The sequence below is a fragment of the Tenebrio molitor genome, chromosome X, assembly GCF_963966145.1.
Source record: "Tenebrio molitor chromosome X, icTenMoli1.1, whole genome shotgun sequence".
Taxonomy (NCBI): Eukaryota; Metazoa; Arthropoda; class Insecta; order Coleoptera; family Tenebrionidae; genus Tenebrio; species Tenebrio molitor.
The window spans coordinates 6,575,047-6,595,505 of record NC_091055.1 but is presented as its reverse complement, the minus strand read 5'-3'; the positions used below and the strand labels follow the sequence as shown (position 1 = coordinate 6,595,505).

General features: G+C 32.7%; 4 protein-coding genes across 4 annotated transcripts; 2 read left to right on the top strand and 2 right to left on the bottom strand.

Annotated features, from left to right (window-relative positions):
* Positions 1-123: 123 nt before the first annotated feature.
* LOC138139729 (ubiquitin-conjugating enzyme E2 N) lies at positions 124-1,106 on the bottom strand. The gene is made up of 2 exons (XM_069060171.1): positions 958-1,106; positions 124-901 (listed from the first exon to the last, which is right to left on the bottom strand). Exon 2 carries the CDS (start codon positions 844-846, stop codon positions 391-393), a length of 456 nt encoding a protein of 151 aa, XP_068916272.1. The 5' UTR covers positions 847-901; positions 958-1,106; the 3' UTR covers positions 124-390.
* A 380-nt stretch (positions 1,107-1,486) lies between these two features.
* LOC138139728 (plasminogen receptor (KT)) lies at positions 1,487-6,313 on the top strand. Its single transcript, XM_069060170.1, has 5 exons — positions 1,487-1,926; positions 1,981-2,111; positions 2,160-2,269; positions 2,325-2,470; positions 4,584-6,313. Exons 1-4 carry the CDS (start codon positions 1,846-1,848, stop codon positions 2,462-2,464), a joined length of 462 nt encoding a protein of 153 aa, XP_068916271.1. The 5' UTR covers positions 1,487-1,845; the 3' UTR covers positions 2,465-2,470; positions 4,584-6,313.
* Cerk (Ceramide kinase) lies at positions 2,900-7,696 on the bottom strand. Its single transcript, XM_069060156.1, has 7 exons — positions 7,545-7,696; positions 7,248-7,482; positions 6,980-7,201; positions 6,591-6,929; positions 6,313-6,543; positions 3,403-3,874; positions 2,900-3,351 (listed from the first exon to the last, which is right to left on the bottom strand). The coding sequence occupies exons 2-7, from the start codon at positions 7,363-7,365 to the stop codon at positions 3,270-3,272; spliced, it is 1,464 nt and encodes a 487-aa protein (XP_068916257.1). The 5' UTR covers positions 7,366-7,482; positions 7,545-7,696; the 3' UTR covers positions 2,900-3,269.
* A 2,309-nt stretch (positions 7,697-10,005) lies between these two features.
* On the top strand, positions 10,006-17,148 carry LOC138139713 (protein tyrosine phosphatase domain-containing protein 1-like). The gene is made up of 10 exons (XM_069060151.1): positions 10,006-10,377; positions 10,807-10,887; positions 10,943-11,058; positions 13,929-14,051; positions 14,391-14,574; positions 14,680-14,794; positions 14,850-15,015; positions 15,067-15,560; positions 15,624-15,771; positions 16,901-17,148. Exons 1-10 carry the CDS (start codon positions 10,178-10,180, stop codon positions 17,062-17,064), a joined length of 1,791 nt encoding a protein of 596 aa, XP_068916252.1. The 5' UTR covers positions 10,006-10,177; the 3' UTR covers positions 17,065-17,148.
* Positions 17,149-20,459: the final 3,311 nt, after the last annotated feature.

The window sequence follows — 20,459 nt, the reverse complement described above, 5'->3', positions numbered from 1 at the left end:
GCTAAGTTGAACATAAGTGACAATTTAAATCAGTATCATTTTAAACTTGAAAGAAATGAATTTGTCACATGAAATAAAAAGACAAAATGTGGAGATCTGGGGGAGGAAAATATCAAGTGAATAGTAGTTTAAATAAAGTTTATCGGGAAACAAAAAATGCAGGAGATAATATACAATGTAATCATAAATTAATATTTAATGTAATAATTAATATTCCTAAATGTACTCTCACATTGCATGAATCTTTTTTTTTATTGATGAAATAGTAAGAAACATAGTAATTCTACTTTACCAATAGCTAAACGTAAAAAGTATACACGAAAAGAATCGTTTAATATAAAAAGAAGTAGAATAGTTATGTTTATTACTTTTGCCCTGTGAGGACCACACTTAATTGTCCATTGCATATCTGCGGGTCCACTCCTTGGCGTTTCGTATAGCCTCTGATTCATTCACTTTCCACAATTCAGCTACATCATTGGCTAAAGGGTCATCCGGATTAGGAGCACTTAGCAAAGCTTGAATTGATAACAATACAGTGCGAATTTGTAAAGCGGGACTCCACTTATCCTTTAAAATATCTAAACAGATTCTTCCCAATCTGTCGATGTTTGGATGATATATTTTTGTTATAAACCTCACTTTAGGAGCAGACATTGGATAGTCTTCAGGAAGAAACAATTCTAACTTAAAAAGACCCCCTTCGAAAGGGGAGTCTTCGGGACCAGTCACAATTACGTGGAAATAACGAGCATTACTATCGTCGGGTACAGCACTAATTCCTGGCACTGGTTCTTGCATTAAACGTTGCGTTTCTTTAATAATTCTGCGTGGTAAGGCTGCCATTTTTGCTTATCGAGCCAGTTACTTTACTACTTTTTGGTATCAATGTATCACCTCACTATTAAATTAAACTTCACTGTTCGGTTTATTTATTAAATGCAACAAACAACTTACACAATTTATCTATTTTTTTCAGAGGTGGTAAGAAACGGATACAATCATATTCCCCGATTTTCATTCGCCTTGTCGTTGTCTACCTGCAGAACACTGACCAATAAAGCGCAAGCGCCATCTTGACCGCCATCTTCAAAATGCAACCCTTCCGTTACCAAAGCATCTGTTAATCTACCCCTTTTGACCCACCTCTGTCGAATTTTTCTTTCCTACTCTATATTACTCAATCGTAAAAAATACAAACGATTCACATTTCGCTCGCCAAGCTCTGATATTTAATATTATTCATTGACACATCGACAAATAGATACCAGACACCACAGGCGGTGGCTCCGGTCACTTATAAATTCTATATAAATACATAAATTATCGGCTCTCGGCTCTCGATTTCAGAATTGTTAAACCGAAATTAGAGGTATTGTATCTAAATACAATAATAAGCACTATATTTTTTTACCGTTTTAAATTAAAGCAAATCATTCTATAAAAATAGATCCTTATAAAAAAACATGATACGTCTTTGCATAAAATTCACACAAAAAAGAAAAAAAGTACCTACCTACCTGATATAATGTAAAATTTATGAGAAAATATAAAGTGAAAAAAAAATTATTCACACAATTTTGGATAACAAACAAATACAGTGTTGATTTGCCAGTTTAAAAAATAATGACAATAGGTGGGTACTTTTAATTAAATGCTGCTTCTCTTTGAGAAGATTGCAGTAAGCACGTTATATTTTCTGTTACAATAAAAGATCAAGAAAATTTAAACATTGCTGAATTAAGTTGGGCCTGTTGATTTCCCGGTGAATTTTGTTTTAACACTAGAAAATCAATAAAATTTATATGGCGGTGGTTGTGTTGAAAACATTGTGAGTAGCTTAAAATGGGAAATTATTTTACGGTAAATATGGAAGAGAATTTCAAACGAAATCAAGATTTCATTACTGAAATGAACACTATCAAGGTGCGTCTAATAACTAAAGTAAGTAGTATTGTGTTTAAAACACCGGGGTTTTAGATCGAACAACAATTGCAATTAAGAAAACAAATGAGAGATCGTATTGTTGCTCTAGAAATAGCAAAATCTCGAGAACTTTTTTTCTGGTACGGATCGTTTTATTTAATAAGTCTCGTTGGAGCTTTTGCTGGGTAAAAAAAATCTTCTATAACAGAAAAATATATTTATTTTTTTTACAGTTACAGACGTAAAAAACGGTTAGTCACATTTCTTCCAATGGTCCCGTTGACTTTTATGATGGCGTACCAAGCTGATCTAGCTTATGGAAATAAACTGCACAGAATTTTGGGTTGGTATTAGTAGGAGTCATTTTTAATTTTCAATACATAATAAGGAAATTTCAGTCGAAGCTGAACACATAATGCAGTTCGAGCAAGATCTTCTAGCCTTACCACTTGGTATTCCCTCCGCTTCGTCAATTGATCTAGGCAGGTTGCAAAAAGATGAACAAAAAAAATTGCACCCGTTGTTACCACAATCATAATAACTCGTAAGTAATAAATAAGTCCTACCAACGTGCAATTGGAACTCGAGTAGAACAATTTCCGAATAATTAGTCAATTTCAATTCTTTCAAAATTACGGTTAATGTTGTAAAATACGGTTGTAAAATTAATTCAATATCGTCAGTATTTTAAAATGACAATATTATTTGAAGGGTGTTCCGAGAAAACAAGGAATATCACATCTGTTTATTCGGCGTTCAAGACAATCTGTTTAGCTTCATTTACGTAGCTTATCTTGTTACTCAACAACAGTATGTAATCTCGTTTTAAATAATGCTGAATGTACGGTATGAAAAAAGGCAGTTGTAAGCTGGAATTTAAATTTGCGAAAAATGATATCGAATGGACATCATTTGTTTTCTTCCGACACCCTTCATTTGTGTACAGTGTTATCGAGTTTAAAATAAAAACAAGTTTAAAAATAATAAATAATTTTATTTTCAACACCACAAACATGGAATGAGAATCAGTCTATAACATAGAGCAATAATTTTAAGTATAGACGGCCTCATATTTCTTGTATATAATGCATTATCGAATACTGTTTAAAGATAAAATAAGAAAAAAAAAACAACAATACAAAGTGGAATGACATAACAATTACAGAACTTTATCAAATTCATATCACCTTGTTAAAAATAGCACACTCATGAAATTGTGAGCAATATAGTTATTACAAAATATACTTTTTCAATTTATAATCTACACAACCAATAAAAGAATACTGGGTCTAAGTAATGTATGATTGAATTAATAAAATTGGGCAAACATAGGCAGGTAAGTTTTAACATCCACAGCATTTCCTTGTGATTTCGATTGGCTTTGGAGTACCTCGGCTGAAAATCGTGAGCAACTGGCAACGAACTCTGCAAGTAAAATGATGCAAACGTTACTTCTTTAAGAAAATTCATTCTCACTTTGCCCTAATATTTGTCTGATGCTGCACCTCCCCGTCACAGTTCCATCTGCTAGGAACGTTAATTGCACGAAAACAAAATTCTCTGGCGGAATAAGTTTCGACAAATGGCAAGTCGTCAACAGCCTGATTATTACTTGACAAGCGTAATAGTAATTTCAAATTATTTATAATCGAAGTATGTCTAACTAATACTAAGTGAACATTACCATCACCTAAGTGGCTGTACGGTGCTATGCCCTTCGGACTTCTGTTACACGAACATGTTATATTAGCACCGCTTATCATGAAAAATTTCCCTTTCAATGTTCTCCATTGCTTTTCAGTTTTATCACAATTACTGTCTCTCCTAGACAGGCATTTTTCGCATTTTTCGTAACATTTCGACTGATCCGAATCATGTGAATCGTCAACTTCGGTAAAGAAGGCTACTTCACCTTCGTATCCCTTGTTTCGCATCAATTTTCTAAAACCTACAATATTTTAATATTCCGTAAATAACAAACTTAAGATCTCGATCTAAAAAATGTACCTACTATTTTGTAGCAACAGTAATTTAACATTCGCAGTGGCGGCAGGTTTGGCCAAACCGCACCGGTGATTTAAGCAAATAAAATCATAATTTCCGAAATAATTATTTCAATACAGTGCACTGCAAGTATATTCAAAATAGGGGATGATTTTCTACAAATTTTTCACGAGTGTGCAATCAACAAATTTGACTTGTTATTTGGAAGAACGAATATTACTCAGATATGTTAAAAAAACTCTCCAGTCACATCTTTACTTTACGTAACTATGTACTTAACAATTGACCATCAAGAACGTAACGTATCCAGCTCAATAAAGTTAGCCGCATTTAAAATTGTTCAGTGTTTTTTGGAAACGTTTTAATTGAATTTGTTTTTGGTGTAAGTATTAGGTACATTTCATTTTTTATTGGTTAGCAAGAATGTAAAAAATATATTCATCGTTTCATTTTTTCCCCTTATTCATGTTTTAATTTGTGACACAAAATACCGTTTCTCACCTTTACGGCTGGTTTTGTTGAGCAATTTTATTTTTCCTTATTTTTTACCATCATCATGCAGTGACGAAAACTGTAATCGTTTTTGTCAAAATAAAATAATATACGATATCATTCACTTTTTCAGATTAATTTGACTGGTATTTTTTTTTTAGATTAATGGACATGTTGGTGAATTTTGCATCTACCTGAGAACACATACCTCTAGAATTTGATGTTTTCAGAGTAACAGGTCGCGCTAAATTTTCACGAGCTGACTTGCGAACTATAGTCTGTTCACTATACGGTAATAAAATCACGTGTTTTCGCCTGTTTGTTCGTTATTGGATGAGGCTAAACGGAGATGCAAGGATAAAATAAAGAGCGCGGGTGCATACAAGATTGACGACTCCAATACCTCCATTTCAGTGCCTGCCGAGCAGTTGTTGACCTCAGTACGTAATTTATTTAGTTGATGCAGTTACAATGGAATTATACCCTCAGAAAAGCTTTAAAATGAATGAAAAGAAGGCGATTTCAAAATCATTTAAAACCATTCAAGTCGTTATCCCTAAATTTTGTATTAATCTTGATCACGTGATTACTACATTACCAAGTGAACAGAGTATAGGAAGGGCAGAAGTATTGTATTCTCAATTTGGTTGTAGGTCGTAAAATTTTATTGCATATTATGAGCGATTAACGGGCACAATGGTTGGGTTTGAAAAGGTTGGGAAGCGGCGCGTGCCGTTTGCCGTACAATGCAAATATACAAAATGTACAATACAACCCTGCTTAAAATATTACCTGCTAGTGGTAGACTAGGATTTATAAGCCCCGCAAGATCTTTAACTTAAAGTACCATAAAATTTTACGACCTACAACCAAATTGAAAACACAGTAGTAGAATGTCAAGTTGACAACTAAAGTCGTAGTTTGTCCTGTTAAAATTCCTTGGACTTCTAATTTGAACAGATGTTACCGGGAAATTAAATAACTTGTGGACTTTTCGCAGCCTTGAGATATTGCACCTTGAACTGTTATTACTTAAGTAATTACGAAGCACAAATGAACTCTTGGCTTAAGTTTTACATATAATTTAAGATTGAAATGAATGATAAATTCCGGATTAAATTATAAAGGTTTTCATTTTTTAATATAAAAAGGCGGGTGCTTGGAACTTTATCTCTCTCTTGTGATAGACAGAGACGTCCCAGCAGGTGGTAATTTAAAGACCATTGGACAGAGGACAACAATTTAGATTTAAAAAAAAAAGTATGTACATACATATATGGGTCGAATTTTCTTAAATGAATTGCATGTACATATTCAGTAAAATTGCTAATTCATTTTTATGAACAAAGATTGAGGAGTTTCATTAAAAATTTAGGACAGTCACATCTATGATACATTTTAATAAAGAAAAAAAAAGTTTTTTTGTTATTTACATAACTAACAATTCTTGAAGCATCGATCGATTAGATCATTTTTTAATCTATTTGTTTTTTCAATTGTGTAGTTTAAATGCTCAATTAGCATTTGTTGCGAGTTAAATGCGATCAATTTAATATTTTTCAATTACAAGTTGATGAAATTTCTGGCTGAAGTAAATGTTAATAAAAGAATTCCAACAGTACAATACTCAATTTTTGAATAAAGATTTGTAAAAAAAACCATCAAATATTTGTATTGTTTGTAACGCATGCACGATCGCGTTCTGTTATCTATTTTGATTTGTAAAAAGATAAAGCGTAAATGATATTCCGTATAGTCATGGTCACATCAAGGTTAATTGCAATGATTTTTTAAAAACAAACATGCCACCAAAGTCGTTTGTATACCATTGAATATTTACATTAAAAACACATTAAAAAATAAAGACAAAAACAAATTAGTTGAGCTCACCAGAATAATTATACCGATTGGGACCCATCCATCTGTATTTGTCGCTGTGATATGCAACATCTCCCAAATACCCATAACTTAGAACACTTGCATATAACTTTAACAAATTATTTTCATCATAAACCGAAACCAAATCTAATCCTAAACTCTCCCCAAAAATAATATTTAATACGGCAGTTGTGGGGTCTATGGTTCCATGTAGACAATAAACAATGGTATCTGTGCTGCCCCCTATAACTGGTTGTTAGTAAAGTGGGGCAAATGTGATCTTAACATACCTGGTATGATACCAATGGGAATCTTTGGTTTTGGTAACTCTTGTTCGATGTCATCTGGATCGATCCCTAATACTCTACATTCTCTAAGTACCAACCCATTAAAAAGTTCAGATACTGTCCCATCTCCACCTACACATGCAACAGAATCAAACATATCTAAATTATGGTGGAGGACAAAATCACGAATTTGATTTTTTCTCTGTGAAACATTGACAGTGACATCAACGCCTGCTATGTGAAACAGGGGTTTACCAAACTTTTCATAAATTTTCAACGCGTTTTTCTTTCCACCGAATGGATTTACAAAAAGTAACAATTTTTTTGGCCTTCTGGTGAAATCTACAAAAACTAACCTGACCCCCAGATTAATAATAATAAAAACGACTTACATTGTAGGTGATTTTGCAAAGTTTTTACCCATGATGAGACTTGTAAAGGATCTGAATGTCTCAATATTAATGAATGATATTTCCATTTATTTTCATCATCTTGCTCAGCATAATGTATAGTAAAGTGGTTTGGATCTACGATTTGCTCTTCTGAAGGATGCGAATTTTTTACATAATTATGTTGTACTGATATAACATTTTCTAGAGGTAAGGTTTGTTGTTCTACAAATCTACTGTTATTTAAAATATGTCAGAATTTTTGACTTACCTAGAGGAGGCTTTACGTTGCCCCAAACAATTGCCCCTTTGTGAAAAATAACACGGTATTTCTTGTTACCACTAGAAAATGTACTTAGGAGTACAGAATTGTGTAAATCGTTAGACATTATGTGAAAGTGAAAATGGAAGAAGTATCTGGCAATAATTTTAAAGACATTACACTACATTATTTACACAAGTTATCAAATAATATTGTCGATCCAATGCAAATCACCGTCGCATTTCTATAAAACACAAACTTTTACATTAATTCGAAGGCTAAAATACCACTTTGTATCATTCATACCATACTGTCACTGTCAAACTTCTGTCTTCTGTCACTGTCACTGTCATTGAACCGTGCCGTTGACATTAGTGCACGCGCAAACATTTTATTTTGATTTAGATTACCGCAAATTTATCTGATAATCTGATATCTTTAAAATGTAAACAGTCAATCAATAATTTACAAACAATAAAATTCTAAATAAAATTTTGCAAATATTTACAATCACGTGACACGCGCAAACCACTGTTTTCAGATTTTAAATGGCGATCTAAAATTTCCAAAAAAAATGAGATTAAAAAAAAACTCATTACAAAAAATAACAATGTACAGAAATATGGAAATAGACACAGAATTTCTTTTTAGGTTATAAATTTGAAAAATTTAACAACTGATTTATGAATAAAAGAATAAAAGGGTGCGTTATATCACCCCATAATTAGAGTGGTCGTACAATCTTGGTCCTTTATTTATTTATCTTTTATACAAATTATATAACAATACCTTGACAATATTTTTGTATATGTATATAGGTAAAAAAAGAAAATTAGCTCCTATCTAATATTAATCTTCTGAAGATAAAAAAATGTTTTAGATAAAATACAGGGTGTAATCGAAATACACGGAATAATTTTAACCACGAGCCACTGGCTTCATGTAGAACTCGGAAAAAATATTTAAAAAATTCTATGTCAAAAAATAAAATGACATTTAATTTTTGAGGTATATACAATTTTTTATACAGCGTGATCAACAATGATTGAGTCTGTTGGCAATGAAACAATTGAAAATATTAGTGATTTTTGTATAGTAATTGGCACTGACCACGCACTGGCCGGATTTTTTAACTTGAGATGACATTAAAAACATTCTTGATTATGCAGGTTATGTTTATACTATTACAAAAATTAACCTTCGTTGGTAAATTTTAAATTTGCCAAATTTCATTGTTACCAACAGACTCAGTCATTCTTGATCACTCCGTAGTTAGATACTTTTAGTCTTCTACCTCGTAGGTAAAATTTCAGCACATTTTTAAAATACACCCTTGTATATCATGTTTTATAAAACGTACACCAATGCGGTTTCTTTGTTTTAACGCATATTTCCTAGAGGCTGCATCCCATTGGCGTACATTTTATAAAATATGATATTCAAGGGTGTATTTTAAAAATGTGCCGAAATTTTACCTACGAGGTTGTGGCACAACGTAGAAGACTAAAAGCAATTAAAATAAATTGTAGCTCAAAAATTAAATATCAATTTATTTTTTGACATAGAATTTTTTAAATATTTTTTCCGAGTTCTACATGAAGCCAGTAGCTCGTGGTTAAAATTATTCCGTGTATACCCTGTATACACTTATTTTGTAAACTCCATTGGAAAATTATGTTTACAATGATTTCATAACTTAACTGGTCACTTCAAAACTGGGTTCATCCCTCTACGAGTCATTGCCGACGTTGAAGAGAGATTTCTGTTAATTCTTTCGTAGCCCTAATGAACAATTTATACAAAATTAATATTTCGGTTTAATTTTGTTTTATTGTCTCATACCTACGTTTTTATATTTCTTACATGTTCGAAAAATTCTTAAACCGTTGTATATTGTGAAATCCAGCGAATGTTCGTTCAAAAGCTTTGGAACTAAAAGTTGATTCCATAATAAAAAAATACAAATTTATGATTTTAATAATACCGTGAGATCCTTTAAATTTATAATTAAAGGAGGCTATGACTTTAAATTAAAATTATATTGGCAACACGGCTGACACCTTGATTTGAATGGTCAAAATGATACTTTAAAATTCAATACAAAATATGAAACGGCGAGTTAAGTTAGGTGTTTGATACAACCACGATACAACTGTTAAGGCGTAGTTTTATATTCTGTATTGAATTTTGAAGCGCCACTTTGACAAACCAAATCAAGATGTCAACGGTGTTGCCAATCTAATTTTAACTTTAATTATAAATTTAAATGATCTCACAGTACCAATGATCACAGTACTAAGTTGGTTTGCCTGACTTACTCATTAGGTATAAGTAATAAAATGTTACAAGTCGCTTTTCAAGCGCGAATGGCTTAGTTTTAATAATTTTGACATCACCATTAAATATCTCATAAATATGTATCACAGCTCAAAATAAATTTGCTCATTTCGAGGAGTGTGCGTGTCGCACCACTTTTACTATACTTCCCCAAAATAAATGTTCCATGAATATTTATGATTTTTATGGCGTACATTTTCGGTGGAGTAAATATTCGCGAGGTAACCAAAATACAAAAATTCACTTCATTCTTCTTGAAAGCTTTGATGTAGACGGTTACGACTTTAACTGCTTGAATAAAGCTTGGGTATAAGAGCATACGTAAATTGTAACATTATATAGATGTTTCATACATGTTATGCAGATTAAGTTTATGTTATGTAAACATTGCGCTTTCACTACAACTGACAATTGACGCAATGCGCAAATAATTTTTGTCTTTCGGTACACCTGACGTGTTAGATATTTACCTTAGCGACCGTTCTTACAGCTTTGTGCTGATAATATCGAATGATAAATTCAGGGCATGCGCCATAAACCCGATTCAAAACGTGCTTGCTCGATTATATCATTTCGAAAGAAACCGGTGAGGTACCCTCAACATGGAAATGCGCGAAATCAAAAGTCCCACCACGAACGAATCCGTTCAAGCAAATTACAGCAAATTATCAGATCACATAAGACGACTGACGCCCCAAGGAATACAGTGCAGCGTCTTCTGCGGCGGGACCAACTGCAAATACGAAAATCCAGAAAACTGGAAAGCTGACAGTTTGGCCATTCAGGGGATATACTCGCACTGGTAAGTACAGACATGTGGAGATGTGGCCAACTTTGCAATATCGTGTTACCTGCAGACGTATCAGTGACATATCAGATACGTCACGTAGTTATGTATATGTTACATACATGTTACACAGCGATATTTCTAAAAGAAAAAACACGCTGCATGAATGATTATTAAAAAATAAAATTAATTTAAAAAAATTAAACTTCCGAGACATTAAAAATTCAAGATATATCACTCACTTTGAGATTTATTGGTGTGTCTGTTTGAATATTTTATGATGAAGTTTTTCATGCTTAAGCATCCAAAATGATGAGTATATAAATAAAGTAATTAAAGATTAATGCCGGGCATCGATAAATCCATATCTGGTTTGGTAACATCTATGCAGCATATAATTGGTGAAAATAACCACTGGCTGTAGAGTTAGAATTAATTTTGCAGGATAACTGATGATATTCTAGCGATGGCACGTCCCAGTACTGTGGTTATAATCCAAAAGAATATAATACAACAATTCGAAAGGTATAATTCTCATTTGATGAGACAAACTCGATGGATTTTGTAATTCTCTTTATAGCCTAGGGATTAAATCGATAATTAATTTGCAATCTCCCAAAGAACATGCAAGCTGCGGTCATCCACTCGAGGATTCCGGCTTTTCGTACGACCCCAACATATTCATGGAACATAACAGTGAGTGGTTAAAATTTCCGTGTGCATTTTTTTGTTATAAAAATGGGTACACGACAGATAGGTAAACAGATAAATTAATCTCTTTGCATGTGCATGTTTGCCCTCCAGTTCTGTCGAAAAATCAATAGAAATGTTGGTATTAATACTCGAACTTTTCACATAAGTTGACAATACATATACCTAAATTTATTCAATAGCATTGTATTTACAGAAACATTAACCCACATTCATACCTCTATATGTTTTGCGATTGAAAGTTAGATAATCGTGTTTTGTGCCTCTATTTAAAATACAAACAAAATTTGTCTCTCTCAGTTTCTTCGTCTTTAATCAATATTTACAAAAATGATGTCATTTAAAATAATTGCATATTTAAGGGTTGATAAACAGACCTCTTCATTACGGCTTGTGAAATAAATTTTAAAACCTGGCATAATTAAACGATTAACTTAGGTAGGTATCTCGTTGAAATTTTTATGCGATTACTTTTTTAATATGAGATTTGAAAATAACACCGCCTTTAGTAGGTACCTACTGGTTTATTTTCTGCAGCACGATCGCAATTTGAATAATTTTGCAGTGCAGAATTTCGGAAACAAACTCGCGTGTGATTAACCTTTTTCGTATTTTAATAAATGACACATAAATTCACTGATATTTACGATTCACGCAAAAAAATATTTTTGTGTGAATCACCGGATCGATAAGTTTGTACAGTTATTGGATAAATAACGTTCTAGAAAATTAGATTCTTTGCTTCATTTTTAATGATTAGTGCTGATAATCTCGTAGTTTTGAGGAAAATGCTAATTTTTACAACGTAGGAACGCTTTCCTGGTCATAAATCTTTTAAGTCGGTCATTACATTTAGATTTTATAAATTTCCTTCTTCCTTGATAACCAAATGGGACTGCCGTGCGTGAAAGCATAGTGCGATGAAGGGGATAAGGGGAAATAAATTCCAGGTCCTTCTAAAGTAAACTAGACTAGGTGAAAAATAAAATCTAGGCTGAACTGCAGTATTTTCTGTATTTTGATATAACATAAAAAGCCCCAAAATAATCGTGCTAACACTTATTAAATCCTTTGCTACAAGATTTCATGAAATTATTTATACTTAATAGATCCTTAACCTTTTTGCACCAATAATTGTGTTATGTTCCCGGAAGGATTATTAATTTCGAATAAAAATGACACTTATAATGTTATTTTAAACCTGTAAAAATATTTTGACTGTTAAAGTAATAATGAGTTCATTTACATTACATTATTATGACCAACGTACAGTGCCATTGAGTCATTGACTGAAAGTGCTTATCACAGTGCGACATAACATGTAAAAATTAATATTCCGAGCTGCGTTTTTCGAGCAGTATAAATTAAGAACAAATATAAAATAAGGAATATAAATATTCTTAACTGATTTACTTCCGGTTCAGTTTCTCCACCAAAGAATTTCTCTACAGATTTACTTGCTCATTTTTTCCAGGAATAGATATTGCAATCGATTCGTCATAAAAAAGGTCTCCTTCTTGTAATTCGCTACGACGTAGCGATATTTTAAATTGAATCAAACGAATCTAAATAAAATTTATCAACAGATCTGAATATTTAATACAAAATTAAATTTATTTCAAATAATTGTTGTACAATATGATTAATAAAAAAAAAGATCTAGGGTGAATATGGAAAACAAAATTTCTGAAAACGTGCAGCATGAATTTAAACTGTCATTTGTCAATTTCAACATTTACGTGAATTTCATTTAAAAAATTGTTTCGACTCGAGAACACAAAATATTCGTGACAGAATCCTGTTTTCGAAATAGGAATAAAAAATAGGTATGGTGAGTAGGTAGGCTACATGTTTTCTGCTTTTATATTGATTTTATTGTATTTTTCAAACATGGCACTAAAAGATGGCCGTCTATTTTTATAAGTGCGAAACATTCTGAATGAGTTTATGTATTAGGTTTTTATTATTGTTTTTACTAATGATTTTATGTAGGTATTAGTTATTTCTGGGAAATATATCGAGTCAGTAGTACCTAATAAAAGGATTAATAAAAAAATGAGGTTACACAACAAAAAAAGTTCGTGTCAATAGAACGGTCGCTTTTTGTTATACAAAAAAAATCAAATGGGGCGATGAATAATAATGAAATGTACACAGCCAATTCAATTCAAAATTGATACAATTTCCGGCGAAAACTTGATGCAATGAAAATGGATTAGAAGCATTTAAAAGGCCTATTTGGTTATTCCATTTCGCCGTCATCTATTATATCCTGCGTGCAGGATAACGACAGACTTGTTGAATGCCCTTGCCTGAACTTTATTCGATGAAAAACTACACGATCATGCTAAATTATTTATCGAAATACGTAATAACTAATTACTTTTATCTGAAAAATCGACACTAACGACTGGTACCGTTGAATTGTATTTGATTTGTTAGGTACATAAATAATGATTTAGTTAAAAAGTTCGTGGTTTTGTATTTTTCACGTAAAACATCTCCAGGGCAAATTTTTTATTAATTCAGCAACTCGTGTGACATTGAAATGCATGGTTTTTATCGATTCTTGTCATAATTAAGCGGTCTTAGTTCTGGCAACGAGGGGCATTAAATACTGCAATCGAAAGGCGACTCCACCCCTGGCAGGTGTAATTAATTAGGTCATTTACCTGAAATTATTTATCAAGTCAATGGGGTTGGTGTCAATTATTTTGAAGTTAGAAATGTGAAAAGCGTGTCACGTCAACATATTTAAGCAGCTTTTACATATAAGTGGGTAAATGAGTATCCATCGATCGCAATTAAACGTAAATTGGTTTGCGATCGAGTTCTTAATTTAGTTTTGTTTGTAGTTTACTATTACAATTTTGCTTGGAAGGATTACGGAGATGCCACATTGGTGGGGTTACTAAACATGGTAAAAGTGCTAGCTTTTGCCATAACAGAAGGCAGAGTCGCGATTCACTGCCATGCGGGTAAGTAATAAAATCGTCCATTCGGAAAACATGCCACATTTATAATAGGTCATTTATTGTTATTTCTGCGGGTCATTACAGAAAATGGAAAACCATCGGAAATTGGTCTAGCTTTAAAAACAATCTATTTTGGTATGTTTCATCGATTACTTAAGTATAACGAAAACAGACTGTCAATCAAATTTATCGGTTAAAAGAAGCAGGTGTTCATATTTTATTTAAGATACTTTTTTACCCTGTCAGCTTTTGTAAAAGACAAATTTTCGTCTAGATCATGACTCGATAATGAAATGACAACACACTAGCCGGGCAATCTAAGTATTTTTTGTTTGTTTGCAGGTTTGGGCAGAACGGGAGTACTGATAGCTTGTTATTTAGTTTATTCATTGAGAGTAAGTGCGAATGATGCTATTAGATACGTCAGGTTAAAAAGGCCTGGATCTGTACAAACCAGAGGACAAATATTGTGTGTACGACATTTCGCCCAGTTTGTACTTCCCCGAACTATAACGTATTGTCTTAAGTACGTTAAAGACAAAAACAAATTTGGGATCTGTGTGTGTTAAATTGAATCACACTTGAACCCAAATTCTTTTGATCTTTTTTCTACTAAACGATCATTTTGTAGAGAAAATATCAACAAAAACAAATATATGAGCGACTTTACGTTGCCTAGATTTTTGAGAAGACAAAAAGTGATACTGCACGGATACGAGGAGAGAAACTTTAAATATTTACCGAAGGCAAATACAGTTTTCGAAATAATATTGTTTGTGGTTGTACACGTTTTCTTTTTAGATTGTACACTGTATCTGTGAACGTATTTTGAAACTGTGTGGCTGTTGGATCGACGAATTTCCACTATCCAATACTCCACTGACTTTTGATTTCCTGTTCACAAAGCTCACCGGAAAAATTCAAAGATACGAGAGTACCTACAGTTTGTGCAGCAACAGTTCCGATTGTAAGTTGTTGTTCTGAATGGACTAAGTATCGCGTTTTAACATATTTTTAGCCTTATTCACGAACGATTTAAAGTCTCCTTCAGAGGAAATGTCTTCACCTACAAGTCCCAATCCTTCCGAAAATGGCGATCCAAGCGATTCGTTTTCCGAACTGAGCACCTTAGACGGTGACGAAATAAGTGAAGAGCTTCTCATCGAAAATCGATGCTTTCAAGAGTTAGAAACTCAAAAGTGTTTTAACCAAGATTTGACTGAAAAATCTGTAGCCATACAAGACATCAACGTTGCAGTCAATGCACTTCTTTTGGATTATTCGACGTTAACAAACGAGACAAAGAAGAAAATTAAACAGTATCAGGTAGAAATCAATTCGTCGCAACTTGGATGGTCCAAACTTGCCATCGAAACAGATCTGATATTATTGTCGATGTTGCTGTTTGAATGGATCGAGGGGTTAAAGCATCCTGTCATAAGACGCGAAGGCTTCGAAAATATTGTCGTCCATTATAAACAACCTGAAATTTGTTTCCAAAAATTTTCTCCAGTAAGTCAACTCGTTAAGACGAGCTGTAGAAACAAATATTTATAAAAAGTCATTTTATTTTAGGAGGAAGCTTATTTAATAGAGTATTTGCTACGTTTTATCAGTAAAATTAATCCGATTAGTAAGGATAATCAAGATTATTTAATAAAAAGGATAATTTCAGCGTGCTCCCAGCAAACTCTCCTAATCAGAGAAAAAATGAAGCCAATAGGTTAGTTGTGTTTAAATAAGTTTATACGTTTCGGACATACAGGTGTCCCAAAAAAGAAGACGAGTCCATAACTCCCTTATTTATCCGAGGATTTTAATTTTCTATACTTGCCAAATTAAATGACTGTGAATAAGCTACAAAAGGTCCTAATAAATTCCCATATATCCCTAAGGGCTTTAAGGCTAAACTGTCAAAATATATTTTTTTAAATGCGACCACATATTTTTTTTTTAGTAGATATTTAATTCTAATAGATTTTTATTCTGAAAACAACAATGTATCGCAAGTATACACTTAATACCAAAAGTACAAAAAAAAAAACCGCTATTATCGTCCATGTTCAGATTGCGCTCCATTTTGCGCTAAACATTGGCGGCATTTCTGCGCAATCCCATATGTTATTAATGTTATTATTTGTCATTTATTTTTTCAGCTAACTTAATTTGGTTACTATATTGTAACGCAATGCATTTTGATAGCTTCTCGCTTGGTGCTCGTCATTTGTTTCAAAAGTTAATGTTATTTTTCAAATTTTTTTCTTATTTGAGGTTATACTTGTGATACATTGTTGTTTTCAGAATTATAATCTCTATCAGAATTACTAATAAAGTATATGTTCGCATTTGAAAAAAAAATATATTTTTACAGTTTAACCCTGAAGCCCTTGGGTGTCTTACGTGAATTTAGTAGACCATTTTGTAGCCTATTCACAACCATTTAATTTGAAAAATCCTCCGATAAATAAGGGAGTTATGGACTCGTCTCCTTTTTTTGGGGACACTCTATAAAACATTTTATAACAATCTTGTTAGTTTAAATATCGGAATCACCCAAATCAGCCTGGCTTTTGAAATTTTGTTTTATGTTTTGACTGTCGAAGGAAATTACAAAACAAACACAAAATACACGGCTCTTAATAACTTATTAATGATATTGGCCTGGTTTCATGATAAAAAAGGTGGTCACGATTTTTCCCTGGTGTTACCTCAATACTTTTATCGACTTAATAATTGTCGTTAAATAGTTATAAGAATTACGTTTCGATTCCCGACACCACGTTATTTGTCGTGTGTAATACAATTCCTGTTCATGTTTGTACATTATGGAGATGTAATTTGTTTTGTTTTAGATAAAGGGTTCAAAAAACTTCGAGATGGAACCTTAGCGTGTACGTTAGAATTTTTCCAATCACTCTTTGAACTAATCGAAGTGCATCATAGCTTGAAGACGTCCGTTTACTTAGAGGAAAGTAAAATGTACAATGAGGCAGAGGTTGAGAACGACTTCCAATGAATAATTTTTAAGTGAATTGTGTGAGAATAGCTATTTTTTTAAGTCAATTGTACCACTTTAATAAATTTAATAATTTATTTTGAACGATTCTGAAATGACTTCCAATGCAATGTACATTCAAAAAAATATTTTTGATGTTCCTCTTGAAATATCTTTAGTTATAACATGCTGTACCTATTGTTTCCGGACTTACCACAAAATTATAAATAAGACAATACAAATTATTCCTCGATATACCGGGTGGGGCATCGTATACGCGCACGCGACTTCTAATTAAATAAAATTGTCGAAATTTTTCAGACTTACCTGGCTATTGGTAAGGTACATTTCATAATTTTTTGATAATTTTTCACTTACAAACAAAGCCAAAAAAAATTAAAATGTAAATTTCAACCAAAAAGTCAAATTCTGATTTTTATACTAACCTACCCAGATTCACTTCCTCAAATTATTTACGAAATCTACGGAAAAAAATACCAATTAGATTTTGAATTAAACGCAGTTTTACATTTCAACTTTCAAAATCATTTTTATTTATGACCTGCCACTTGTGCTGTCGTAAATTTAGGTGACAATGGAAACTGTCAATTTTATGGCAAAAAGGTTTAAAATGGTCGGCTATACCTTTGTTGGGAAATTATACCATTGTGCCGTAAATCACCCGTCTGGTTTACGTTTAAATAAAAAAGCGAATTATTTAGCTAACCAAGTCAAAATTTGTAATTGTGCCACCAGGGTTTGATGGGCTAGCAGATACAAATTCATTTAGTGTAAAAACTTTATAGGTAAATTAACAGTTAATTTTAGAAAACTAATAAAACTGTTACGGCGTTATTTATTAAGAAAAAAATTTAAAAAATTCTCAAATATGCCTTATCAATAACTAGTCACGTATATAAAATTTCGCCAATTTTAATTAATTAGAAGTCGCGATTTCTCGCGTACGCGTATACGATGCCCCACCCGGTATATACTCAGAAGAAAGTACATTAATTTTAAGCGGTAATAGAACTCGTTAATAGCAACAATATATCGAAATATATTTTTTTCTAAACCTTGAAGTTATACAATAAAAATAACACAGGCCTGCAAAACAAAACTTTTTAATCGATGTTTTGATTTTGATAACTGATTTTGTATAATATTGGAGCCCTGATTACAAAAATGCCCTTCATTTTTTTGTATCACGTCAGGTTTTTTCGCAATTAACAAAAAAAAAAAAAGCAATTTATTTAGAAAAATAAGATGTTTCTAATAATTCTTGGTTAAAAATCTAACTAAATTCTTTATTCCTTATGAGAATGGCATCTTTGACGCTTTGTGAGGAAACTTCGTTTAATTGATTGTCTGCTGTATGTTTTTTTTGGTTACATCGCGGCGTAACATCCAGCAAAAGTCTGCCATCATTGATACGCTCAATCTTCCTTGATATCACCTCTCCATTTGTTTTATATCTTGGTCAAAACGTTCCCCTTGTTCCTCGCTGACAGTACCAAGATTTTTAGGAAAAAGATTTAAGTGCGAAAATAGGAAATTCACTTTCAAACTCATATTACACCCCAAGATGTGAACATTTTTAAACATGATTCTTACAATATTTTCGTAGTCTCCATCTTTGGTGATTTCCAAGCAATGTTTCTATGACGTTTTTAAATGCCGTCCAGGCATTCCTTTCAACAACATTCATAGAATTTTGAAAATCCTTACACTTTGCACAAAGATCTTATTTGAGGTCCTACGAATATAACCTCTTTCAATTTGGCATTGGAGAGATCTGGAAACTTTGTACATAAATACTTGAAACATTGTCCATTTTTATCAAGAGCCTTTACAAAATGCTTCATCAAACAGAGTTTGACATGCATTGGTGGTACCTAATACGACTTTTTTAGGATACAACTAAATTATTTTTTATTATTGCTTCCCGGTACAATTCTAGTTCTTAACAGCCAGCCACTCCTTTTGAGTCCAGTGCTTGTCTCGTGCCCGGCTGTCCCACTAGCAAATAAAACAAGGAAATTTCGAATATCCATATTGTTGTCCGATATTACAATATCGAAATTTTGAATTAATTAATTCATTCTAGGTGAACATTCCAATTAAAAAAAAAAAAAAAAACGCATTGCGAAAAAACTAGACGTGATAGCGCAAAACCAAAATCATTTTCGTAATCAGGGGGTCGAAATTGTTTAAAAACTGTCAATTTTATGCAAACATCGAAATCAGTGCAGAGCTGTGTAATTAAAAGATCTGATATGAATTTCGTTACCCGCCTATGGGGATTACTTGCTTCGCCGATGCCGAAAGCGAAAAAAAAAACAAATGCAAGAAAACTTTCACTTGTTTTTTGCTAACTTTTAAGCACAGCGGCTAATTATTACGTCCGCTGCTGTGACCTATAATGATAAGAGTGGAGGAGAAAAAAGGGAATCATATGGTAGATATTATATGAAAATAATTTTAAGCTGAGCCTAATGAATCGCCCATAGCTAAAATGATGACAAAATGTCTCCTAAAATTAGGGTATTACGCCGTAAAAATTCGCATGAAGTAATCAGAGTGATCAGTAATCACTAATCATTAGGGTACGTTTATGTTGGAGCTGCGATAAGAGCGAAGTACTATTGTTTTCAAATGGTAGTTAGCTCTTATCGCTTGCCGAAGCTCCAATATAATCGTACCCTTAGAAGTGTTCAAAGTGACCGCCGTTATTGTTAATACAATACTGAAGGCGCTGACGAAATGATTTTCTTCCACTCTTTCTATCATTCCTCTGTTATTGCGAATTGTGGAAGCATTTTTCACCCGTTCTTAGTTATTATACCTACTTAAAAAAAATAAAACGTCACCGACCTCCTTTTGGGGGGATGTGGAACCTTTAAATTTCAATTGCATCAATTGGAACCGAATATACCAAGTCCTTCATGTACCCCCATAAGAAGTCGCACGGAAATTCGCTGGAGCACTCGCGCACGCTTCACCATACATCAACACAATATGTATTCACTATTCCAAAATAAACGTCCCATTTTCACAAAATTTTTGCTTAAATCACAGAATCGACACGTAAAGACCTGTCTTTTGGAGTCGCATAAAACTAACTAAAAATCGAATCCTCTTATGCCTACCTCGACCGTAAAGCGAAAAAACTTTATCCTAAAAACACAGTGTTTGCGCTGATTTTATACAAAAACCATAATTTCACGGTCACTGTTATTGGGTCAAATAACTAGAAAATACGAGTAGACAGCTCGTTAATTTATGGGGCAGTAAAATACTGAAATGGAAATTATATTTCGAAAAAATGGTACGTAACAATTTTGTTGTTCTTGACGAGATCTGTCACTGATTAAAATTAATGTATGTACTTATTTCTGAGACACGTTGTATCCCTA